This window comes from Dromiciops gliroides, chromosome 4, assembly GCF_019393635.1.
Source record: "Dromiciops gliroides isolate mDroGli1 chromosome 4, mDroGli1.pri, whole genome shotgun sequence".
Lineage (NCBI taxonomy): Eukaryota > Metazoa > Chordata > Mammalia > Microbiotheria > Microbiotheriidae > Dromiciops > Dromiciops gliroides.
In genome coordinates, this window is record NC_057864.1 from 449,601,481 (window position 1) to 449,628,854 (window position 27,374).

The 27,374-nt window shown below is 42.4% G+C and overlaps 1 protein-coding gene across 1 annotated transcript in view; it reads left to right on the forward strand.

Moving 5' to 3' along the window:
- Positions 1-6,520, forward strand: part of CHD1L (chromodomain helicase DNA binding protein 1 like) — a 52,546-nt gene extending 46,026 nt beyond the window's left edge. The window contains exons 19-23 of the mRNA XM_043999305.1: positions 8-106; positions 2,131-2,201; positions 3,320-3,434; positions 4,468-4,576; positions 6,190-6,520. Of these exons, the coding sequence (XP_043855240.1) occupies positions 8-106; positions 2,131-2,201; positions 3,320-3,434; positions 4,468-4,576; positions 6,190-6,268 (473 nt within the window). The 3' untranslated portion in view covers positions 6,269-6,520. The remainder of the gene's footprint in view (positions 1-7; positions 107-2,130; positions 2,202-3,319; positions 3,435-4,467; positions 4,577-6,189) is intronic.
- The last annotated feature ends 20,854 nt before the right edge of the window (positions 6,521-27,374 follow it).

Sequence of the window (27,374 nt, forward strand, 5' to 3'; positions counted from 1 at the left end):
CTACCAGATGATTCTGGACGCTGGGGCAGAGGCGGTTTGTTCACGGCCTTAGAAGTTCGATCAGCTGAACCAAGGAAAATATATGAATTGGCAGGGAAGATGAAGGGTAAGAAATACAGAGAAAAGAACCAGAACACAGTCAAGCAGAAGGGGACTCCCAGGAGGCAGCTGGCCCTACTGGTGGAAAGAACACCAAAATGGCGTTGGGTAATCAAGAACTCTCTCAGTTCTAGTCCTAGTTCCACTCTCTACTCGCTGTGTGACCTTGGACTTCTTTATCACTGTGTCTTCATCTGGACAATGGGGATAATCATGCCTGGTCTACCTACTTCACAAAGCTCTCATGGCATCTTGGATCAGAGTGGACTTGAAAATGCTTTGAGAAGTGTATAAATGTAGAGACAGAGCAGTACTGGGCTAGGGAGTTTGGGCTATAATCATTGGCAGGCATTTTGTTCAGAAGATATATATGTGTGCACCTGTGTAAAAGAAAGATGAACCTGGCAGCGATTTGGAGGGAGGAGTGATGGAGACTGGAGTCAGGATTCTGCTGCAGTAGTTTCAGGCAGATGGTTGGATGGGTCTTGGCAATTGAATGAATATGGCAGGATGAACCAGTCAAAAATAACACCAGGGTCTCCAGGTTATGGCAAAGGGTGAACGAATGGTGCTGGCAGTGATGCAAATAGGGTGGTTAAAAGGAGAAGCAGATTTTGGGGGAAAAGAGGATAAGTTCAGTTTGGGACAGGCTGAGTTTTGAGTCACTGGCAAGAAATCCAGGTAGAAACGTCCGGCTGGTGGTTGAAGCTGTGGGTCCAGAGAGTTTAGTTCTGGATATAAGGATCTGGGAGGCATCTATGCAGAGATGAGAAATGCTGAGGGGGGAGCAGGGGAGATATCAAAAGTGTGGACACCTTTGAGAGGGGGAAGGAGTCACATTGAACCCTTGGGAATACCTGCATGAAAATACTGAGAAAAGGAACCCTGGACCACCTTGGTGCAGAGCACTGTTGGGGATACAGAAAAGCATGATTGCCCAGGGAGCTAGGCCAGTTCAGGAGCCAAGACATGCAAACAGAAAAGCTAAATTACCCCAAAAGATGTTATTCCAACGAGCACCAGGAGAATGGATTCCTTTATCCTAGGGGAGGAGACATCACTCACTTTAGGCCAGAGTGGTTAGGGAAGACTGTGCCTTTGGGATGGTCAGTGAAGGTGGGAGATGTTCTAGGTGGTGGAATGGTGTAAGCCAAAGCAGAGAAATGAGAGAGCAGAGCAGTCTGACTGGTTCAAAAGGAAGCCCATTGTGGGGCAGTGGGAAATAACTGTGGAGAGGTAAGTTTGACTCCAGCTGGGTGCAGGGCCTTCAGTGCCAATGGGAGGGCTGTGAATTTTGTCCTGTAGTAAATGAGTAGCCACCGTGGTACTCAGAGCAAAGGACTGACATGAAAATGGTGCTTTAAAAACAGTGGTAATGGGGGCAGCTAGATGACTCAGTGGATAAAGCACCAGCCCTGGATTCAGGAGGACCTGAGTTCAAATTTGACGTCAGACACTTGACCCTTACTAGCTGTGTGACCCTGGGCAAGTCACTTAACCCGCATTGCCCCACAAAAAAACCCAAAACCCAAAAAACCCAAAACAAGCAACCAAAAAAAACGTGGTGTCCAACTCAGTAAGGCAAACCACAAATGAACGTGATCTGTGCGGTATTGTATTTTTATTTGTTTTGCTAGACATTTCCCATTTACATTTTAATCTGGTGCAGGTTATTCTGGGAGTTTGGGGGTGAGTTTGACACCTGCTTTAAACCATTTATGCATCATGGATTGTTGGTGGAAAGACTAGTGAAAGGGAGACCACCTTAGAGAGGGTGGCAGCAATCTTAGGAGCGAGGTGACGTGTGCCTGGACTGGAGTGGGGACAGTGGCACCAAGGAGCTATGGAATGTAGGAGACATTCTGAAAGAAGACTTGGGCAGACTCAGGCACTTACTGGATGTGAGGGGGAAAGATTGAAGGGAGAATCACATGTTGTGGGACTTTATGTGCAGAACCATTTCCTGTTCCAGTGGCTAATTCAGTGATTTTAATGCTTCATGATTTGTGTCTTACTCTGCTTTGATCACAGATCTGAGTCTAGGGGGAGTCCTTTTATTCCCTATCGATGACAAGGAGTCTAGAAACAAAGGACAGGACTTGGTGAGTATCCTGTCATCTCTTATTATTTAATTTAGCATCTGGGAGACTTGGAAGACTCTCATAAAATATATTGTCAGAGCTTGGGTTGGGTTTAAAGGACTAAAATAAAAAATGCTATTGAGACGTTATTTTCCAACCAGAGTAATGGACGCCGATCAGAATCTCCTCTTTGTCTCAGGGGAACTGTGGGTGATTCATACTCCTAGAAACAAAAGTGGGGAAAACTCGCCCATTACTTCCCTTGCTACACACCGAGATTCTGACCTCTGAGCCTTCAATGAGTATTTCCCTCTCACCCATCACTTGTAGGCCTTTTGATGTATTTTTAATCATCTATTAATCTCACTCTAAAACCTTCAGGTACAGGCTCACTCACTCTTTTTGTTTGTTTGTTTGTTAGTTCATTTGTTTTTTGTTTGTGTGTGTGTGTGTGTGAGGGGCAATGAGGATTAAGTGACTTGCCCAAGGTCACACAGCTAGTAAGTGTCAAGTGTTTAAGGCTGTATTTGAACTCAGGTCCTTCTGAATCCAGGGCCAGCGCTTTATCCACTGCACCACCTAGCTGCCCCCCTCACTCACTCTTAAACTAGTTTTTATTTTCTCAGAGCAGTCCTTTGGTCAGTAAGCATTTATTAAGTGCTTACTTTGCACCAGGTACTATGCTAAGCATGGGGAGACAAATATGGTCCTTGTCCTCAAGGACCCTACATTCCAATGGGAGAAACTGAGGTTGCAGGTTGGAGTGACTGGGAGGATGGGGGTGCCCTAGCAGCATTAGGGAAGTTCAGAAGAGGGAGAGTTTGGGGGAGAAAGAAAATTAGTTCTCTTAGAGATGCCTATGGGACAACCAGTCTGAGATGGCCAAAAGGCAGTTAGTTGGTGGTGTGGGAGAGACCAACGCATTCCCATATAGATATGGGAATTACCTGCATAGAGATGATCATTGAACCTGCTGGGTCACCAAGAGAAGTAGTATACAGTGAAAAGAGGAGAGAGGCTCTAAGACAGAGCCAGAAGACAGAAGAGCCAAAACCAAAACGATGGGCAGCCAGTTCCCAGGAATCAGGTGCTGGGTCTCCACTCCCTCAGCAGTGCGGTCTGTGGGCTTTTCTATCTAGTTGGCGTTGATCGTGGCTCAGCACCGGGATCGCTCCAATACCTTGTCTGGCATCAAGATGGCTGCACTAGAGGAAGGTTTGAAAAAGATCTCTTTAGCTGCAAGAAAGAAGCAGGGTAAGTGTGTTTACGTTGGTGTTTTAAGAATATCAGTATTTCTGTTCTCTGTGTAAGACAAGCTTATTAGTGCACCTATGTATAATAAGTCCCCCTCATCATTCATGGTAGAGTAGAACCCTGGGGCCGGGGGACAAGCAGAAGCAAACATACCTGACATAATGCCAAAGCGATTTAATGTTTATTATCTCACTTAAGCCTCTCAGATCAGCCCTTCAAAATACTTTTATCCCCATCTCAGAGAGGAGAAGACTGAGGCACAGAGATTAAGTGTCTGCCTTGGGTCACACATCAAGTTAGTGGCAAAGCCAGAATTAAAATCCGAGGCTCCTGATTTTAGCCTATTTTTTCCCCCTCCATTTGCAGACCCTTGCCACCTCTTAAAGTAATTTTTCCATGTTCAAAAAAATCTGGAACCCTTAAGCCATCCTGCCCCCATTTCATGAAATGAAGCACTAAGTGGGATGGTGGGACAAGTTTTCTGTAGCTCTTTTGCAGGTACTGGGAGCATTAGACTCATCTTAGTATTATTTTGACCCCAGGAAAAAGAATATGATGGAAAGGCAGTAATGTAGATATTAAGCCTGACAGGCAAATCTTTGAAGCAAACTCTTGAACTAATTAAATCTGGCTTGTGTGGATGTATCTCTCACAGTTGGTTGAGTTGATTGACTCATAAGGAAATCACTGCATATCTCAGTTAACATCTCCAACTTTATTACTGGTAGCATGTTGGGTTTCCAGCGCATATAGACTTCTTTTCAGGTTCAGAGTCCATGTTGGATTCAGTAAAACAGTACGATTTCCCCCATTAAATTCCCTCTCAGAATGTTAGAGGAGGTACCTATATCAGCAGGGTCAGCCCCTCATGGGCCTGAATGAGGAGCACTGTGATATTGTGAATGTGTGTCCACAGGAGAGCAGAAAGCGACTCTTTACAGTGTGGTTTTTGTCTCACCTCCAGCTTAGGCCGCATGTCTGCTGGGCAACTTCAAAGGAATTGGTTTATTCAGATTTATTCGTTCTTTTCTAGCGAGTGTCCATCTTCCACGCATCGGACACGCCACCAAAGGCTTTAACTGGTATGGGACAGAGCGCCTCATACGGAAGCATTTAGCAGCGAAAGGTGTCTCAACTTATGTGTATCCTTTAACTTTGTCATTATCCATGCTTGTTCTTCAAGGACAAAAAAAAAGCATCAGCCGATTGACAAACATCATGCAAATCATGTCTATTGAGGGAGACGATACAGCAGGCATGTTTGTTAAAAAGTCAGCTAGCGAAAATTACAGATCGTGTTGGTATCTCAACAATGTCCTACAAATGAAAATTGAATTTTAAGTACTCTACAGAATGGGCCATTTGTGGCCCATCTATAGGCCTCATTGCTGCCGAGTCTTTCTGTGATTCCCAGCAGCTGAGCTGGTCACTCAGAAATTGCACTGGTGTCAAGGGAGAAGAATTCTGCATTTGAAGATGCTCCGGTTATGTCAGAATTATCTTCTCCTCATTCTTCAGAGAGAGAAGCCAGAAAGGATCTTCTGACTTGGAAATATGGAGGTGGAGGTTGATGCCCCTTGGGCATAAACAAATAAACCAAAGACAGGATGGGTAAGGATGGGGGAGGCATGGTGTTTATTGGATGGGACCTAAACCAACCATTGTCATTTGGTCCCTCTCAGACTTCAGTGCTTTGGACACATATTGATGCTATGTTTACCAAATGTAAAAATGGCAGAGCAAGTTTTGTGTTGGGGGGAAAAATCAGAATTACCTTATTCTGTTTAAAAATGAAAGGAGTTAGGACAGATGGTATTCATGTCTCCTAAGTTGTTGTTGTTGAGTCGTTTGTGTCTGACTATTCGTGACCTCGTATCGGGCTTTCTTGGCAGAGATATTGGAGTGCTTTGCCATTTCCTTCTCCAGATGAGGAAACTGAGACAAACTTGGTGAAGTGACTTGCCCAGGGTCACACATTTGGTTGGTGGGCCATATTTTGTTTCCTCAATCCAGAAGGAGCAGGGAGTTCTCTCTGACTACTATGGTATAGATAGAAGTGAGATTTTATCCAACTACTACATAGATTCAGGGTACACATCCTTTTACCCAGGGAAGTTAAACCACTAGAAAACTTAGTAAAGGGGGCAGCTGGGTAGCACAGTGGATAGGGTACTGGCCCTGGATTCAGGAGGACCTGAGTTCAGGTCCGTTCTCAGACACTTGACACTGATGTTGGGCAAGTCACTTAACCCTTATTGCCCTGCAAAAAAAAAAAGAAAAGAAAACTTAGCAAAGAGATTCGTGGCACATTTTAAACTTAACAAAATGATTTCAGCGCACCAGGTGTACTTCAGAGATCTGAGTACTTTCTTCATGAGAGAACGCAGCTTTTCTATGTCCTACAGCCAGCCTCATGATGAGCTTTTCCAAATTTAGGCTCGTCCTCAGGTAACAGATGTACGGTCTGTAAGTGGACAACCTGTCTTCTACTCCTCTCCAGCTTGGTGACACTTGTTGGAACTTGTACTGTCTTAGCAAAGGGTACAAGAACCCTTGGTCACTAGCACGCCACAATGAGGCATCAGAATGCGATTTAATACATAATAATGATGGTAAATTAGATGAAAAGGACAGTGAAGAGGAGTCATCCATTTAGAGAGGGTTCCCGAATCTCATACCTCAAACACTGGTTGGTTTTGTTCTAGCCTCATGTTACATTTTGCAGCATTTCTTCCTTGATGACCTTTATCATCAGCTATTACTTTCCCAGGAATAAAGCCCTCTCCACTTACTCGCAACCATCTGCATCGTCCATAAGGCCCAAGGTGCCATGATGACCGCCCGAGCCCTGAGGTCTCTTTCTGAAAAGAACAGTAAGACAAGCCAGGACCTGTCTGGAGCTGCTGAAGAATCTTTTCCAGAAGAAATCAAAATTAGTTGGACTGCTGAGATATTCTATTTTGCAAATTCTAAATTGTTTTCATTCTTTGTTTTTGTAACATAAAAGTGCACAACCTGTTAGGGGAGCCCACATCCAAGACTTCATCTACATAAAATAATAATTTGGCTACTTTAGAGTCACCCTCGTTTTTTTCTCCCCCGTGTCTGGCTGTTTTCCCATGCATCGCTGTAATTTTCTCAGAGAGACAAAGGTAGAAGAAGTTGTAGGAGAGGGGAGGGACATTTAGAGCACTATTTTCATGGCTTCTGCCTAGGGCATTGTGACTTTCGCACAGTCACCAGATATCCCCAGTATGATCAGGTATCTGATAATCCCATGTGGTCCACATTCACTGTTTGATTTTTTAAACCAAAGCTTCTTAAACTGTATGTAACTGAATGCGGGGATTGTGAAAAATTTGGCAACAGTATACCTATTTTATATACCTATATACCCATGGACACGTAAAAATTTCTTGGGTGAAAAGGGGTGAAAAGGGAAAAAATTTAAGAAGTCCTGGGCTCAATGATGAGATGGCCACAAAGACTAACGTGAGCCTGAGTTGTGCCAAGAGGCAGACAGACCAAGGAAGGTGATGCTCCTGCTGTGCCCTGTCTTGGTCAGGCCGTATCTGGAGTCTCATGCCCTGTGCTTGGCTCTGCACTTTAAGAAAGACCTTAACAAGCTAGAAGAGGCTCGAGACCAGGTGGGTAAGACCACTGGAGGCCATCTTGGAAGTGGATCATTTAGAGAAAGGGGAGATGATGTCTGTTATGGAGAAGAAGCTTCAGACTTGATTGGCTTGGCCCTAGAGGACAAAACGAGGGGGCAGTTTTTGGAAGTCACAGAAAAAACAGATGAAGCTTGATGTAAAACAGACCTTTCCAAAACGAATCTTCTGTCCCAGGAAATCATGAAATTTGCCTCTACTGGAGATCTTTAAGCAGAGGCTCCTTAACCAATTTTTTTTTTTTTGCAGGGTAGTTGGGATTAAGTGACTTGCCCAGGGTCCCACAGCTAGTAAGTGTCAAGTGTCTGAGGCCGGAATTGAACTCAGGTCTTCCTGAATCCAGGGCCAGTGCTCTATCCACTGCGCCACCTAGCTGCCCCTCCTTAACCAATTCTAAAAGATGTAGAGGGATTCCTATTTAGGTACAGGTTGGACTCAGTGGTGTCTGGGGTTCTTTCCCAATCTGAGATTCTGCAAAAAACTCAAAGTCTGAGGAAAGAGGTTGTGCCAGGGAGGCAGCAACATAGACAAAGAGGTAAGAATACAAGATGAGATTGGCTAACTCTGCCCTTTGCCCTCCAGTGTTCCTAAGGGCCTCCTTGAGGCTTGCCAAAGGTCTAGAGAATTTTACACAGCCTTAGCCTCCAGAGGGATGATAGCAACATAAAGGAATATATGTATCCCATCCTAAATATTGAGGGATTTCCTGGGGGAATGTCAGCAGCAGAGATGGTGGTACTGGTGGAGGGGAGTGAGGAGGGTATGGTAGTGAGTGTTGGTAAATAAAAGGTCTGACCTAAGGGATCTCTTTGCTGTGTGTGTTTGTGTGTGTGCTGGCCCAGCTCAGTTGTGGGCCTGACAAGCAAAGGAACTGGAAATATATTGATTAGCCCTAGGCATGTTGGCAATAAGTCTCATAAAAGAACAGTAAAATGCCCTTTATGGAAGAAACCAGCAGCCAGAGCTGGGTCCTGCAGATGGTAGCAACTCATCCAGGAAGAAGGAGCCTGCTAGCAGCTCTGTGGAGAAACAGGAGGCAGAGGGAAAAACAGTGAGGCAAGAAGATGCAGCCAGGCATAGGGGTGCAGGCAGAAGACGGCCTTTGAAGTGAGAACTGTTCAGGGAGCATGTCCCTTCCTCAATGTGGGAGGGAGATAATGTCTCTGTGTGGAGAGGAGGAAGGCATTTCCCCTTTATCTCCAATGATGTAATATATGTAAAGGGCTTAGACAGTGCCTGGCACATAGTAGGTGCTTAATAAGTGCTTGATCCTTCCCTCCTGGTATTTTGGTAGAGACTGTGCTGGATAATGAGCTTGAGTCCTAGTCGCATAGCTCTGTTGCATGTAGCACCTAAGCCACATCATAGACTTGAGATGAGCTCTCTTGAGAGAAGAGGGAGAACTGTCTGGTCACATCCTTAAGAACTGATGAAAATGGGAGCCAATAATGTTACTCAAAAGAGTCCCAGAGAGAAGAGTTTTGAGAGGGAAGATGGCCCAGGGGTTATTCCTTTCATTCACCTCACTCCCAACTCAGGGTCAGGAGGAGGGGTGGGCATTGTCCTTGCTCCCCACTGATGCTTGCAGACCATTCTATTTCTATTCCTTGATAATATGTTCCCTTTTGAAGTCTCTCATCCTCTCCCCATCCTTGCTGCTGTGGCCCACAGATGTTGTCCATTCCTAAGTCACATTCCTCCTTTGTGCCACATCCCCCAATGTTAACCTCGGGGTCTTCAATTTCATGTAGATTATCTCTAATATTTTAAACACACAGTGTCTCAAAGCCGACAACCTTTTCTATCCCCTTTCAGACGTACGTCGCCATGGTCATAAAATGGACCACACCGCCTCACAAAACTGCCCAGGCTCCAGGATCCTTTGAAATTCCCCAGTGGCCACCATCTCTGATCCTGCCACCTCTCTTCTCTTTCACTCAGAAAATCTGCCTTTTGCTCTCATAACCTCTGGAACCTATCCTCCCAGTCCATCTGTCCTATTCCAGCTTTGCCTGCTTCCGTTGTCTGCCACTTAAAGGATTCATTAGCCACTCTCCCAGAATCCCTCATTACCAGGACAGCCGGTTATTCCTGGGCTGATCGTCCTTAACCCAAGATAACCTCCACCATCTGATTCTTCTGAAAAACCACAAAATCCTGCTGATTTCACCCAATTAGGAATTTTTGCTGGGTCCCCTCGGCTGTGTCCTCTGTGCTGCTTGATAATCCTTTGTTCTTACCCACTCCCTAGCTGGTTTTCCATAAGCATTGTCCCAAACCTTTTCCTCTCTTCTCAAGCCTTCTTCTGCTGGACTACGTTCTTTATTTTCAAGGAACTCAAATCACTTCTCACACACATTTAGCCATGCTTGTGAGGATGGGATTTTTTTTTTTTTTTTAGTGAGGCAATTGGGGTTAAGTGACTTGCCCAAGGTCACACAGCTAGCAGGTGTCTGAGGTCGAATTTGAACTCAGGTCCTCCCGAATCCAGTGCCGGTGCTTTATCCACTGAGCCACCTAGCTGTCCCCTAATCACCCGTTCTAATGACCTTTTCTCATTCCTCATCCCTGACCTCTATGGAGCATTTGACCCTGTCAGTCACCCTGCTCTCCTTTCTAAGTTTTTGTTACACCGCTCTAGTCACTTAACCCCAATTGCCTTAAACATCTGGGGCCATCTCCAGTCGTTCTGATGTATATCTTGCCACTGGACACAGATGGCTCTGGAGGAGAGAGTGAGGTTGGTGACCTTGCATAGCCCTCCCTCACTTAAATCCAATTCAGTGCAAGTCATGACATCACCCCAATGTCATTGCCCTCTACAAGTGTGAAAGTGCTTCATCCAGACCACACCCATTAACCGTGGTTGTTTCCCAAGGCTCTTCCCTGGGCCCTGTTCTTTTCTCCCTCTATACTATTTCACTTGATTGTCAGCTCAGTTCTCATGGTTTCCGCCATCATTTCCATGCAGATGATTCTCGGATTTTTCTGTCTAGCACTACTTTCTCCTGGCCTCCAGTCACGAATCTGCAGCTACCTATTGGATGTCGTGTACATAGCTTAAACTCAGTCTATAACTAAAGTCATTCACTAACATCGTGGAATGCACCACCCACCTTCCAGTCACTCAGGCTCACAACCCAAGGTCATCATCGAGTCCTCACCCTCACCGTTCTCCCTGTCTCCCCCCTTCCCCTGCCCCAGCCATATTCAGTCTGTTGAAAGGCCTGTTGATTGTACCTTTGTAACATTCCTCCTATTCTGACACTTTGATCACCCCAGTGCAGGTCTTTATTGTCTCATACCTGGACTATTTATTGCAAGAGCCCGTGCCCTGTTTCCAGTCTACCCACTCCTTTTAGCCACCAAGGTGATTTTTCTAAAGTACAAGCCTGATTGTGCGCCACCCACCTCACTGCTAACCCTTCAATTCACTGAATCTCCTGGGCTCCCCATTGCCTCCAGGATCCAATACAAAGTTCTCTGTTTGGCTTTTTTTTTTTTTTTTTTGGTGGGGCAATGAGGGTTAAGTGACTTGCCCAGGGTCACACAGCTAGTAAGTGTTAAGTTTCTGAGGCTGAATTTGAACTCAGGTCCTCCTGAATCCAGGGCCGGTGCTTTATCCACTGCACCATCTAGCTGCCCCCTCTGTTTGGCTTTTAAAGCCCATCATCGTCTTCCCCCTTCCTACCATTCCAGGATTCTTACTCGTTACACTTCTCCCCTTGTACTCTGCAATTCTCCTTGCTATTCCTAGGATGAGATACACTATCAGGGAGACCCCTTGCCTGGAATGTTCTCCCTCCTCATCTCTGGCTCCCGACTTTCTTGGCGTCCTTTGAATCTCAGCTAAAATACTGCCTTCTGCCTGCCAGAAGCCTTTCCTGGTATCCCCCTGAGGCTAGTGCCTTCCCTCTGTGGGTCTTATATAGAACTTGTTTACATATGGTTATTCCCCTATTAGACTGTAAGCACCTTGAGGGCAAGAGCTGCCTTTTTCTTTTCTTTGTATCACCCCATTTAGCACTGAACCCGGGATTTAGCTGGTGCTTGTTGACTCATTGCCTGAGGTCTAGTCCAGGAAATAAATGGAATAAATGCAAGGCCTAAGGCTGATTCCTCTTCCTCCTGCCCTTCCATTCTGTCCCCTGCTCAGGGTTGCCTCTGTGGTAGGCAGCCGCTCAGGAAGCACGCTCAAGGCTGCAAGAGCTAGAAATGCTGCCAAATGCGGGTGAATTTTAATAGCCCATTTTCATTAGCCTTGTGTGAAATCACCTGTCTCTATGTTGTTACCCAACTTAATTGTCAATTATGATGATTAAGTGTAGCTTTCACCATGATCACTGGTAATCATTAGTATTATCTCTGTAGCTGAATGTAGGAAAAAATAAATTTGTAGCGGGGGAAAAATGATGCCAAGTCAAATATTATGACAACAATGAACAATGTGACGTTGTCCTTATGTAGAATAGACCAAACACAAATGTTTGCTAGATCTGCCACCCTGGCTCTGGGGCACGGTGGGATGGGATGATACAATGAAAGGAATGAGATGTTGAGACTCAAGAGAGGGGACAGCTAGGTGGTGCAGTGGATAAAGCACCCAGCCCTGGATTCAGGAGGACCTGAGTTCAAATCCAGCCTCAGACACTTGACACTTACTAGCTGTGTGGCCCTGGGCAAGTCACTTAACCCTCATTGCCCCACAAAACAAAAAAAAAAAGACTCCAGAGACCCAGTTCCAGCTTCACCACCTACTATTCATTCAAAGTTGAACCTTGAAATATTGTGGTGCGATTTAAAGCATCCTGACTGACACTGGAGTCAGAGGTCTAGCATTCAAATCCTATCTTTGATGCTTATTACCCAGGCCTCAGTTCCCTCATCTGTAAAATGTGCTGATTGGACTAGGCTACATGGCTTCTGAGGTCACTTCAAATAAAGTCATCTCTCTGAACTTTAGTTTTCTCATCTGTAAAATGGAAGCAATAATACTTAAGTCTAACACATGTAAAAACCCTTTGTAAACTTATGTGTCAGGCATATATTATTATTTGTATTAAAGAAGTATCTCCCCCTCTTCTTTTTGGAGCTTGGTTTCCTATTTGGGGGGGGAGGGCAACGAGGGTTGACTTGCCCAGGGTCACACAGCTAGTAAGTGTCAAGTGTCTGAGGGCAGATTTGAACTCAGGTCCTCCTGAATCCAGGGCCGGTGCCTTATCCACTATGCCACCTAGCTGCCCCCCTTGGTTTCCTATTAAAGAAGGGGTGATGATTCTTGCTTCAAACTCATAGTGAGTGGATGAGAATATTTTTCCCCAGTGGCTGTGAAGGTGGCTGAAGCAGGCTCTTGTGGAAGACACAGAGCGTGGCAGCATCCTGGGCTGTCACCAGTCGGCTTGGCTTTTGTCCTGCCACTGGACTTGGATGACTCTGGAAGAGAGAGTGAGGCTGACAACTTCACCCAAACCTGCCTCACTTCAATCCAGTTCACATGCAAGTCAAGACATCACCTCATGATGTCATTGGTCCTCTTCAAAAGCAGAGGAACAACCTCTGGAGGTGTTGTGCCCTGGAGTCAATTACAAGCAGCCCTCATCTGTGAGGGTAATTGGGATAATTAACATCTCCACAGGGCTTTGAGCAGCTGTGAGGAGAGGCTCTATCTCGATGTTCTAGTGGGAACTTGAGTAATGTTTTTTCAAGAAGTTTAGAAAACATCACGACCAGACAACTGATGATTTTTCTTCATTTGTATTCACATTTTAAAATTTAAAGCATTGTCTTTATTTCCGCTTGCTTTGTAAGGGCTTGACAGGGAAATTCCCTGATCAATTTGGCAAGAGCCTTTGTTTGGAACCTTTGGCTATCCGTACTTCTCTCCATATTAGAGTATATGGATATTACCATTGGCAACTCATTAAGAGAACAAAAGACAACCCCTGATTATGCCTTCAGTGACTGAGGCTGCCCAAAGACAAATTGACTGGTTTGGAGGTGTTCTGGGGTGCCTCATAGCGGGTAGGTTTCAGTGACTGGTGCTGCCTTTAGTGTGGAAGAGTTGACTCACTCTCTTGGTTGGAAGGACTCTTCTGGGAGGACTCATCTTCTTGGTTTATAAAGGTGAGCCAGCATGGCTAAACAAGCTGTGCTATAAGAAAATTTCTTCACTTTACAGCAAAAGATATGTACATAGGGCAGCTAGATGGCACAGTGGTTAAAGCACCGGCCCTGGACTCAGGAGTACCTGAGTTCAAATCCGGCCTCAGACACTTGACATTTACTAGCTGTGTGACCCTGGGCAAGTCACTTAACCCCCGTTGCCTAAAATAAAAAAAAAAAAGATATGTACATAGCTAGGTGGCACAGTGTGTAGAGTGCCCTGGAGTTAGGAAGACCTGAGTTCAAATTCAGCCTCAGACCCTTACTAACTATGTGACCCTGGGCAAGTAACCTAACCCAGTTTACCTCAGCGTTATCATTTGTCAAATGCAAACCATTCTAGAAAACTGCAAATAGGTTCATGAGAGTCAGAGGTGGCTGAAACAACTGAACAACAACAACTAGATTTCAAGTGATTAAGTGCAATGTCTAGATATGTGGTGAATGACACTGACTGATCCTCATAGTTTCTAGTTTGTTACAGAGTACTCTGGGAAATGTCAGCAACTGCCTCTAGTTAAATGATTCTAATGGTCTGAGGCATATCAACTGAAGAAGGGAAGTGATTCACAGAAGACAACACTCAAAAAGAGAAACAGCCACAAAACCCACAATTCCGAGGTTTATTTAAAAAAATGAACAAAGTCAAAGTAGAACTGTTCTCCTTCCCACTTCATTATTTCATCTTTCTGGTCAACCTGTTTCCCAACTGCAGTGACATTATTATTATTATTATTTTTTAGTGAGGCAATTGGGGTTAAGTGACTTGCCCAGGGTCACACAGCTAGTAAGTGTTAAGTGTCTGAAGCCGGATTTGAACTCAGGTACTCCTGACTCCAGGGCCGGTGCTCTATCCACTGCGCCACCTAGCTGCCCCTGCAGTGACATTCTTGATGCTTCTATTGGCCTCACCCCCATTTCCATATTTCATCCATTTTCTAGTCTTATAGATGCTAATTTCACCTATGAATCCATCTCCTTGTTACCACCTGCCTAGCCACTATCCTAGTCCAGAACTCTTGTCTGCACTATACTAAAATCAGTCTCCCTACTTCTACTTTCTCCCCTCTCCAGTTCATCTTCCCCACATCTGCTGAATTAATTATTTCTAAAACACAGGTTTGACTATATCACTTTTCTGCTCAAAAACTTTCAGCAGGGGGCAGCTAGGTGGTTCAGTGGATAAAGCATTAGCCCTGGATTCAGGAGGACCTGAGTTCAAATCCGGCCGCAGACACTTGACACTTACTAGCTGTGTGACCCTGGGCAAGTCACTTAACCCTCATTGCCCTGCACCCCCAAACCCCCGCAAAACAACAAAAAAACTTTCAGTGGCTCCCTACTACCTCTGGGACAAAATATACTACCTGATATTTAAAGCCTACCACAATCTTACTCCAACTCTCCTTTCCAGATGTATATCATAAGACTCCCATTCACATACACTACATCCCAATAAAAATGGCCTAATTGCTTTTCCTTGAATGTTTGTTGAAAATTCCATTCTCCTACCCCAGCACCATTGTACAGTCATACCAGAGCCCACTTGGACAGAAGGAGAAATTAAGTCAAGAGTTTGGGACAGATCATAAGCCTGTCATGCAAATACGATATTATAGTTATGGAAGACTTGACCAATATGGACATCTATTAAAGTTCACTCTGCCAAAAAAAGTAGATGATTGTTTTTTTAATCTACCTTAATGATATTCTTCAAAAGTAGAAGCAGTGACAAGGAAACATCTAGACTTGATTCTGAACAAGGAAGGAGTAGCTGCTGAAGCAAAAATTATGGGGACCATGGTTGAAATTCAGCATTCCATCTTAACATTTGTAAACAGAGGATAAGAAAGTAGACATCACCTAACATGAATCCTTAAAGGAAATGTATGATGTGACCTAATCAAGTCAATGGTAAATAATGAAGGGAAAACAGCTCCTGTAGTCTCTCAGGAAGAAGAAAGACTACAGCAGAATGGGTGAGGAGGCAAGGGGAGAGAACGGCATTGGGGAAGTTTTAATTCAGTGGAAGGAAGTGGTCTTGCTGAAGGATGCTCCCATGGTGGGAGAGAAGGATTCTATAATGGGAGATAGGGCCTTTACATTTGGTAAAGGGATCGGATGCTTAAAGTGACTGCTATCTCTAAGAGAGCATTTTTCCTTGATGGACATCTACTTCAGGAGAAGAGGAATCAACTCCTGGGGCAGCGACCTCAAGAAGGGGAAGGGGGATAGACCCAGAGAAAAGATTTTATTGTAAATGGGGTCACTGGGAAGGCAGAGGGTAGTAATGAATCAAGGGCAGAGGAATATTTTTATAGTGGGACAGTACTTCTATCACCTCAACTTTTTCCAGGAGTTGATATCTCTAAGAGAACAACAGAAAAAAGGGAGGAGAGGGATGACAAAGTAAAATTTAGATTCCCTGTTTTCAGAGCTAAGGCCCAGCAAGCAAGCTGTACCCTAAGCTCACCACGGCATTAATCCTTTCTGATCACCCTCTGGATGATCTCACACTCTGGGCTAGTCACATCATTCAACAGGTGTTTGTTCCCTGGTCAAAGACAAACACTGGACAAAGTCAGAACATCTTGCAGTGAATCAAACTTGTCCCATGCTTGCTGCTCTCTCATAGTTAGGGCTATAATTCTCTGATTAGTCACAAGTATAAGTATTGAGATCTCCCTACCCTACCTTGGGTCCCCCCCCCTCCAGTAGGGGTGGGGCCTAGCACCTTAGGGGGCAACTAGGTGATGAAGTGGATAAAGCATCAGCCCTGGATTCAGGAGGACCTGAATTCAAATCCAGCCTCAGACACTTGACACTTAGTACTGTGTGACCTTGGGAAAGTCACTTAACCCTCATTACTTGAAAGAAAGAAAGAAAGAAAGAAAGAAAGAAAGAAAGAAAGAAAGAAAGAAAGAAAGAAAGAAAGAAAGAAAGAAAGAAGGAAGGAAGGAAGGAAGGAAGGAAGGAAGGAAGGAAGGAAGGAAGGAAGGAAGGAAGGAAGGAAAGAAAGAAAGAAAGAAAGAAAGAAAGAAAGAAAGAAAGAAAGAAAGAAAGAAAGAAAGAAAGAAAGAAAGAAAGAAAGAAAGAAAGAAAGAAAGAAAGAAAGAAAGAAAGAAAGAAGGAAAGAAAGGGTATACCTTATAGTTTCACCTTGCTTGCAAACCTTTTTCCTCACTTGGAAAATAAACTCTCTAATTCCTGACACCTGTCTCTGGCCTATTTTGTGCTGCCATACATGGGACCAGTTCTGGAAAAAGCCTGGTTGACAGGGCAAAATCCATAAAACAATAATATGGAAAGTGTTTAGAAGAGGGAATTCAAAATAGAAACTTTAATTCCATGAGGACTACAGAAACAAAAGAAAGCATAAATAAATGCAAGAGCCATGAGTCAAAGAATAACAGTATAGAATCAACAGAAAGAGAACTAATGAAGATAATGAGGGAAATAATTTTTTTAAGAAGGAAAATATTAAAGAAAATGAAATAAACAAAGTAAAGGGGAGAGAGGAAGGGGGATTTAATTATCTGTTTAACTGATAGAAAAAAGGGGGGAAGAATTTGATAATTACATAAAAGGAAGAAAAAGAGAGCTGATAAGTCAAGCAAAACTCCAAAACTAGAGAAAAGAATGATAAACTGGAGGAGAAGGGCACTTGAGGGAGAGGGGAAGAGAGCCAATGGGAATAGGTTTGCCTTAAAGCAGATTAAGGAAAAATAACTATATGTGAAGTTGGTTGGTTATTGTCCTTCATTCTCAAAGAGGACAAAATGACATCACCATTTTGGGGCCAAGGTACAGTGTGTCTGACTGTGACTGATCAGGCCAGTATAAGCTTAGAAGGTTTTACTATAGGTTGGACACAAACAGTCCACATGAACATCTGGAGTGGAGATCTCTCTAGATTTGCACTCTCATGTTTCTTTTGAGCTACTGCAATTCTGCTTCACTCAGAGAGCAAAGAGTCTTCTTTGATATGGTCACATCATGCTGGGTAGTCCTGTGCCAGTGTTTCCCATATCTCACAATTGATTCCAAAGTCCTTCAGAGAGACCTTGAGAGTGTCCTTGTATCACTTCTTCTGACCTCCATGTGAGCACTTGCCTTGTGTAAATTCTCCATAAAATAGTCTTTTAGGCAAATATATGTTTGGCATTCAAACAATGTGGTGAGCCCATCACTGTTGTGCTTTCTGCAGTAGAGTTTGAATGCTTGGCACTTCAGCTTGAGAAAGGACTTCAATGTCTGCTACCTTACCTTGCCAGGTGATCTTCAGAATCTTCCTAAGGCAATTCAAATGGAAGTGATTCAGTTTCCTGGTATGGTGCTGATAAAATGTCTAGGTTTCACAGGCATGCAAAAATGAGTTCATTACTCTGTAGTAATGTAGACCCTCTGCATTGTAAATCTCAGCTGGAATAGAATCAGCACCAGGTGCTATGCCACATAAGAGGAGCCTAATGGCATTGAAAACCTCTTCAGTTGGAAGTTTGGCTAGAGAGGGATTGACTTCAACCTGAGATATATAGTCAATGGCTTCAGCATTGATTAATGATATTCTGTTGAGAATGCTATGGATGTGTTCAGCCCATTTCTGCAGGATCATCAGTGTAAATCCATCAGGACTTAGTAGTTGAGATGTACCATAGGTCTTTGGCCCATAAATAGCCTGCAGGACATCATAAAAGCACTTTAGATTGTTACTATCAGCATAAAACTGAATTTCACCTGCCTTCTTACTGAGCCAAGAATCCTGTGTCTCTCTAAGCTTCACTTATACCTTACTTTTGATGTAGTTCAAAACTATCCTCCTGGTAAACTCTGTGGAGTTCTCGTTTTTCATTTAGCAGCTTCTGATTTTCCCCATCATTTTCTGTCAAGCCAGTCATTATGTCTGAGAGTGATCTGGCCCAGATGAGTAAAAAAAGAAACACCCACAGTGCTGTACACCAAATATCTGAAAGTTGCCCACTCCTTTTCTGCTCCACTGTTGCCAACTGTGTGTGCTTAGCTTTTCCTCTAAGTTAGCAATGAACTGTTCATGCTCAAAAAAGCCCTCTAATCTGTTGACTAACTCTTCTAGTAGTTGTCTTGCCTTGGGGCCACTGCTTTTTTGGAATGCAAATGTATAGCTTGGAAGGATAAGTCTATGATCAGTCCAGCACTCTGTACCACACATTGCCTGTCACTCTCATATCCTTTTTCTCTTCTCCTTACAATGACATAATCTATTAAATTTCAGTGTTTGCTGTAAGGGTGCATCCGTGAAGTTTTATTGTAGTTAGGAAAATGAAAGACAGTGTTGGTTATGAGAAGTTTATGAGATGCACAAATCTTTAGTAGTAAGTTACCATTGCTATTGCTGTTTCTGACTCCATTCCTCCCAAGGACTCCCTGTCATGTCTAATAGTCTGTACCTACTCTTGCATTAAAGTCACCTAGAATTCTAAGCTTATCTTCTTTTGGCACACTGTTGATGAGGATCTTCGGGTCTTGATAAAATTTTTCTTTGACCTCATCATGGTTTGTTATGATGGGAGCATAGGCACTGATGATGGTGGGACTTACCTGCAAGTGGCAATTGCATTGTCATAAACTTGTTGACTTAGGTTAATTTTTTGTTTGTTTGTTTTGTGGGGCAATGAGGGTTGAGTGACTTGCCCAGGGGTCACACAGCTAGTAAGTGTCAAGTGTCTGAGGCCGGATTTGAACTCAGGTCCTCCTGAATCCAGGGTTGGTGCTTTATCCACTGCGACACCTAGCTGCCCCCCTTAGATTAGTTTTGATTGCAAAACCTATACTAGTTTCATGGTGCTTCCCCTCACTGTGGCTACTTTAGAAAAATATGTATCCAGCTTCTACTCTGGTAACCTGGCCTTCATTTGCTAGTCTTGTTGCACTAAGGGCTGCTATTTGGATATAATATCTGCTGAGTTCTCTTGAAACAAGAGCTGTTAATCTTTCAGGTCTGCTAGATCTTATGTTGTCCATAAGCATGCACATTTGCCATGTACCAGTGGTGAGTGGAATCATCTTCATTTTGTACATTTTTGTGTGTGCGCATGTTCCAACTTCAGAGTGGGATCCCTACCTGCTGAGGCAAGCAGGCCAAGGTTAGGTTTGGCGAAGCAGGAAATTTTTAGGGCACCTTTTCCAGCTCCCTCCACATGTCAGGAGATGAGTAGCATGGCCCTTAAAAAAGGTTGCTCAGACGCTTGGGGTGGGATGGGGGCTGCCAAATCTCATTGCTGCTTCAGTCTTTTGAGGAGACGACCCTACATACTGAGCCACCTGTGTGCAGGATTGTGACTACAGCTTCCATTGTATCTACACCCGCTGCTTTGTCACTTGCCTGCCACTACAGGACTTTGAAGTAGCTAAAAATGGTAAAATCATACGGGTAATGTCTTCCAACTCACCCATAAAGAGGATTTAAGTGAGGCAGAGTTGCTCAAAGGCCAAGTTGAAGGCCCTCACTCTCTTTAGAATCATTGAAGTCCAGCAGCAAGACAAAGGTTAATTAAGGTGACTAATAATGGCTCAGCATGTAGTGGATGACCTTGGCATCTTTTATAGATATAAAGTGCTCCACAACACCTGCTTCAGCCACATTCATGGCCACTGGGGAGACTGATCAAGTCCATTAAGTCCATTCAACCCACACCTACCTCAGGCAATCTAGACCAGGGCTTCTTAAACTTTTTTCCGTTGTTTTAGCCAGAGAAATTTTTACAGGACCCCAGGTATAGAGGTATATGAAATAGGTATACATAATCTTCAACTGTTGCCAGATTTTCATGACCCTCACATTATTACATGACCCCATATGTGGTCAAGACCAACAGTTTAAGATGCTTTGATCTAGACAAAGTGCTCCACCTCCATCTAGACCACTCATGTAGTTCAGTAATGGGCTAGAATTCACCTGGAAGAGATTGTTTCCATTTTAATTAGAAATAAGCCCTACCAGTTGGGTCCTGCACAAGATTGAGGAAAATGTCAACCCAATCTCATCATCAGCCCTGTCTTTCACAAGCTCCCTTGACCTATTCTTTAAATGAAGAAGTAGAGTGGGAGAGGGATCTGAAATTGGAAGGCTTGTATGGGCAGAGGTTGGGAACTATCTTTACATGTGCCTGGAAAAAAATAAAATACTTTATTAAAAAAAAAGAAGTAGAGTGGAAAAAAATCTGGATCCCCTTCCCTCCATATTAGTAATTGGCTATTAATAATCATTTCTCTTAGGTTAGGGGAGAAATAAACTGAAAAAAAGACTATGAAAATTAGAAAAAACAAACCCAAAAGCTGGTTCTTTGAAAAGACTAATAAAATTTATTAGGTTTTAGCCAACTTGGTTTTAAAAGGGGGCAGAAAATTAAATCAACACAATAGCAAATGAATAATTTGAAATTACAGCAAAACCAAGACAAAAAGAATTATTAGAATCTACTTTTGCCCAGTTATATGCTACCAAAACAGCATAGAGGAAAAAAATATAAAATATCTGTATTTACAGAGGACCAAATAGAGATCTTAAATAATTAATTCTCAGAAAAAGAAATAAAACCAGCTATAACTATATAACTACCAAGGGCATGGGGGAGGGGGGAGGGAGGGAAGGACTTCCTGGTCCTAATGGATTCACAGAATTCCATCAGCCTTTTAAAGAGTAATTAATACTACTATTTCAAAAATTGTTCTCAAAAATTGATAAAGAAAGCACTCTAACAGACTCCTCTAATTAGATAAATATAGTCTTATCCTTTCTTAAAACAGGAAGGATAAAACACAGAAGAACTATAGATCAATATTGATATGGGGTTGGGATGTATCAAGGAATTTGGGGCTATTAAAGTTTAAACTGGCCAGCTAAACTGAAGGACAGATATACCTTGAGAAGTAAGGGAGATGAACCCATTAGGTGTGGCTGCTGCCTGATCTGCACCAAGGGACAGAGATAATTCCAGAAGTCAGGACCACCACCTCACTCAAGCTTTCCCCACCCCCAAAGTCAGGTGGTGGTCACCCCATCTATGGTCTATAAAAGTCTTTGCCTTGGGGCAGCTAGGTGGCACAGTGGATAGAGCACCGGCCCTGGATTCAGGAGGACCTGAGTTCAAATCCAGCCTCAGACACTTTACACACTTACTAGCTGTGTGACCCTGGGCAAGTCACTTAACCCCAATTGCCTCACCAAAAAAAAAAAAAGTCTTTGCCTTTCTTCTGTTTGAGGAGAAATGTGCTTCAGAGAATCATGTCATGGATAAGCCATTTCCTCCCCTTGAGAGAAGTCTTTGACTTCTTTCTTGGTCTTTTTCTTTAGCATCCAAATAAAAGACTATTTTATTCTAATTGGATTGTGTGTGAGAGGGTGTAATTCTTGCTCATCATTTTTTGTAGTAAACTACATTCATATAGTACTTTAAAGAGAGATTTCCTTACAATGAACCCATAAGGCTGATTATTGCAACACAGTAATAGAGGACTTGACAATGAATTTTCTTCACAATAGCTCAGCAAAATAAGTACTATACATTTTGCCATCATCATCCGTCAATCATTAATCAAACATCACCCATCAATCCTCATCATTATTCTCAGTCAATCCTCATCATTGTCAACCAATCCTCCTTCTCATCAATTAATTCTCATCCATCAATCCATCATCCTCATCATTTTACATTGCTCTTGCCTCTGCTTCAAAAAATTTTCACAATTACTATTGTTAACTGCTTCCCTCCACCCTATTCCCTTCCCATGATCTTTACTCTATTTTCCATCTTCTTTTACCCAATCGATCCTCAAAAGTGTTTTGCTTTTCACTGTCCCCTCCCCCACTCTGCCCTCCCTTCTTTCACCCTCCCCTCCTTATCCTCTTCCCCTCCTACTTTCCTGCAGGGTTGGATAGATGACTCCACCCACCTGAGTGTGTATGTTATTCCCTCCTTGAGCCAACTCTGATGAGATTAAGGTCTTTGGGCTAATTCTGATGAGTGTAAGGCTCCTTCACTTCTCCACTCCTCCCCCATCTCCCCCCACCCACTCCATAAACTCTTTCCTGCTTCTTTTGTGTGAGATTTTACCCCATTCTATCTCTCCCTTTCCCCTCAGAGAGTGTAATTCTTTAAAGAGGAATAGCTAAGGACCTCCACCAGCTATTTGCGCCATTAGAAATGTCATCAATGAATATTGATTCACAAATTTTAAATAAAATCCTGTTGCAATAAAATTATTGTTATGTCCAAGTTGGATTTATTCAAGGTACCTACAGATGTTTCAATATAGAAATACCATAAACAGAATAAATGATATTAAAAAACAAAAAAATCCCCAAACACATGATTATATCAATAGATGGAAGAAAACTTTTTGACAAAGTACAACACCCATTTATACTAAAAAATCCTACAAAAATATAGGCAAAGAAACTACTTTTTAAAAATATCATAAAAAGTATCTGCCTAAGACCAAAGACAAGCTTAAATAATATGCAATAAGGATACATCAGATATCCTTAATAAATACAGGAGTAATACAGGAGTAAAGTAAGTTTGCCTAATCACCCCATTATTACTTGATATAGTTTTAGAATGCTAGCAATAGCAATAAGACAAGAGAAATAAATTTAAGGCATAAAGATGGGTAAAGAAAAGATAAAACTATCTCTATTTGCTGACATGATGATTTACTTAGAAAATCCTAGGTAATCAGTAAACATGCTAATTAAGACAATAGCAAAGTTGCTGGCTACAAAATAGATCTGCAAAAATCAACATTACTTACATATAGTAATAGAATTCAAGAGGCAATAATAGAAAAGGAATATACCATTCAACATAACTACAAAATACATAAAATGCTTTGGGACCAATTAATTAAAGAACATGAAATACTAAATAGATTCAATTACAAAGTATTCTTTAAAAAAAGGAACTTAAATAATTGTAAGCATAGTCAATGCTCTTGGCTGTGCAAAGACAATATAAAAAATTACAATATTACCAAAGTTAGTTTTCAGTCAAATTGTTAAATGCTTTATAGAACTTTAAAAAATAGTAAAAAGTTAATTTGGAAAAATGAGAGTTCTGGAACATCAAAAGAAATAATGAAAAAAAGTAGGGATGAAGTGAAAATAGTACTTCTGGATTTCAAAGTATATCATAAAGCAGTGCCCATCAAAACATTTGGTACTGTTTAAAAAAAAGAGAGAAAAGAAACACACACACACACCCCAGCACCCACTCTGTCCCTTTCTCTTCAAATCAGAGTTTATTGGTGTGTAGTGATTAAGAAACACCAAATCCCCATTTCTGACAAATATAACAAAAATAGACAATATAATTGTCCTATAGCTCTTAAACAGTTCTTTGATATAGGGTTTCCCAGATAAAAGCTTCAAAGTCCTAAAGGCAGTCATATGCAAGTTAGCTGCATATAATGCATTGTAACCATCTTCTGTCAGTACTTTGGAAGAGCTACCTTGACTCAGGTCCATTTGGAACTTCTGCCTCTTTTCATACACTCTCATCTGAGGAGATGTTTTTCTCTAAGGTGCTTTCATGATTGTATTTCTCCTTGAGCTATTTTACTAGTTTTTTTTTTTACACAAATATTCTTTTGTTGCTCTTTTCAGTAAATAAAGTAACCACATAGAAAGGGGCAACACCTTACAAATAAATGAATAAAAATAATTTATTAGTAACAATACAAAATGATACAGTTACCACCCCTAGTAAGATTATGTTGCCTGGATTCTGTTCCTACTCCCATTCATCTTTCATTCAGTGACCAAAATGGTTTTCCTAGATTTAACCATGTTATTTCCTCTCTTCTAATCAATAAACTCTAATGGCTCTAAGATCAAATACAAACAACAAATATATACCTTTTTTTTGGTACATATCTTTCACATTAGAATGTAAAGTCCTTGAGGGAATATCCTTGTCTTGTTTTATTTTTATCTTCTGTACCAGGTACATAGGAAGCACTTAATAAGTGCTTGTCAGTTAATTGAATGTGAAATGTAATTGTTTTAAAGTATACATGGGATGAAGTCACTACTGTTCTATACCTGATCTATTCATGATTTCCTTGATTAGCATCTGGGAATCCTTCCCCCCACATCTGTGGAGACCTCATCATTAGCTGTATTTGAGTTTTATTCTGAAACTTCCCAAAGGTGATTGTAAGTAGGGAAAATATTAATCAAAGAGATGTGATTTTTGGAGTGAATCCCCGAAATGAACTCAGTCACTGTAAGCCTAGAGCCTGGGGGTACTGGACTCTAGAGGTAATGCTTACATTCAGAAATGAGAGGAATAATGTGTCCTCCTCAGTAGGCAGGTTACATTATTCAAGTCCTGTGGGCTTCTCCCCCTCACCCCCACATCTCCACCATTCCTTCCTTTTTCCTGCTGAGTTAACAGTTAACCAGTAGAGGATGCTCCTCTGCTCCTCTCAGATAAGAACAAACTACATTATTCAAGTCCCGAGGGCTTCTTCTCCCCACTCCCCCCAAATTTTCCTTCCTTTCCCGGCTGAGTTAACAGGTTTTCTGAAGTTAGATAACAAAGAATCATAAAATCTCAGGGTCTGGTTGTCCCAGGGGGTGGGGGCAGCAGTGGTGCCACCTCTGGGGTGGGGTTGTCTACATGTTTAGAAGTGTCATGAAGAATGTGAACCTGGACTTTTCGTTAGATCTAGGATAAAAATGGAAGTTTTGCTGTGGCAAAGTACAATATCATAATAAAATGGCCTTCCTTCTTTGCACCAGACTGGGAGTCATGCCTCAGTTTATCTGTTTCTAACAAGAAATAAGACTAGAGCAAGGGAGGGACAGAGGTAAGATCAAAATGTCCAACCCCTGAGTTGTCGGTCAGCTATATAATTCTATCTCTCATACAGGAAAAATAAAATGATGGTATCTAGGTGGCACAATGGATAGAGCACTGGGCCTGGAATTAGGAAGACCTGAGGTCAAATCTGCCCTCAGACACTAGCTGTGTAACTCTGGGCAAGTCCCTACACCCTATTTGCCTCAGTTTCTTCTTCTGCAAAATGAGCTGGAGAAGGAAATGGCAAATCATTCCAGTATCTCTGCCAAGAAAACCCAGAAAGGGCTCATGAAGGGTCAGACACACCTGAAACAACCGAACAACAACAAATACTTAGACATAAAAAAGAAAATTATTGGTTTGGATTAGCTAGTATCATACCAGATATGAATCAATGATGTGGTGCAGTAGATAGAATGCTGGACCTGAAGTCACGAAAACCTGGGTTCAAATCTAGCCCCAGAGGAGGCAGCTAGGTGGTGCAGTGGATAAAGCACCGGCCCTGGATTCAGGAGGACCTGAGTTCAAATCAGGCCTCAGATACTTACCATTTACTAGCTGTGTGACCTTGGGCAAGTCACTTAACTTCTATTTGCCTCAGTTTCTTCATCTGTAAAATGGGGATAATAATAGTACCTATCTCCCAGGGTTGCTGTAAAGCTCAAGTGAGGTCATATTTGTGAAACACCTTGAAAAACCTTCAAAAGTATGATTTAAATGCTAGCTATTATAATTAGAAACCTAGGGGGCAGCTAGGTGGTCCAGTGAATAGAGCACCTGCCCTGGATTCAGGAGAAGCTGAGTTCAAATGCGGCCTCAGACACTTGTCGCTTACCAGCTGTGTGACCCTGGGCAAGTCACTTAACCCTCATTGCCCCACCAAAAAAAAAAAAAGAAAGAAAAAGAAAAGAAACCTAACAACAGACTTTATTTCTGTAGTGTTCTAGAGTTTCCAAAGTATAAGTACCACCACTCTGCGGTACCTGGCACACCCTAGTTGATTAATAAATACCATTTGACTGATTGGAAGTTACACAGTTAATAAATAACAGAGCTGAGATTCCAATTCAGCCCTTCTGACTCCAAGGCTGGCACTCTTTCCACCGTACTTATATCTAACCACAGGCATGCAGTGTAAATGTACAGCATCGTGAGGATGATTCACTGCTAAGATGGGCAATTCTGAAAGGAATCAATTGAGTTATCCTGGGTTTGCTTTTCTTCCCCTCCTAAACATGGCCATTCCCATGCACACATACATATTCATCATTTTTATGAGCAGAAAATCAACTCCCGAAAGGCAGCTGTTTTTTAAATGAATGGCAAGCCTTTGCAATGGAATCCCACAGACTGTTCTCACTTGAGTGAATGTGATCTGACAACAGTGCCTACCAGGCATTTGCTTTTTTTTTTCTTTTCCTGATTTGGTTTTATTATTAATCTATTCATTATGTTTATTGACTCTGTCCATTATTTGGGAACCTCGGTGCATATTTATAAGGGCAATAAAAAGAGACAGCCTCTCCCATAATGGCTGACAATCTAGTGAACATCAAAGAAAGAGGGGCAGCCATTCTCTTCCTGTGATTTTCTTTGGCTGGGTTTACCTGGGGCTGCTATAGTGGCCATTTTGACTGAATCAACAAGCCAATTTGACCAGGAAATTTAGTTAAGCAACCAGTTGGACAGAGTTCCAAATATTCCCTTTCCCCAACTCCATTCTTCCCTAATACACACCCACACACACCCACACACACACACCCACACACACACACTAGCAGAATGGTATAGTAGAAAGAGCTCTGAGTTTTACTCCTGTCTGTCCATCACTCCAACAAGCATTTGTTAAGTGCCTACTATGGGCAAGGTACTGTACTAGGCACTAGGAACATAAGTAGATTTAATGAAACAATCCCTACTTCTAAGAGGCTTACATAGGGGAAAGAACAACTACATATGCAAAGGTATACAGCATAGATAAAAATCTATATAGTACACAGGTATTGGGATTGTGTGTTGCCCATGGAAGATGTGTATATCCACACTGAGTATCTAAATGTAGAGATGGGTGATTTATAAGGGCACAGATTTGAGACTGATTCCTGTCTTAAGGGAAGACAAAAAAGGGGCTATGAGGTTGGCTGCTCTGTTCTCCTCTGAGAGAAGGGAATGCCATATTATAATTATATATCTTTTCTTCCACTAAATATTATTTGTCTAGGGGCACAATTTTTAGTTTCAAGTTGTTTCTTTCACCTCTATCA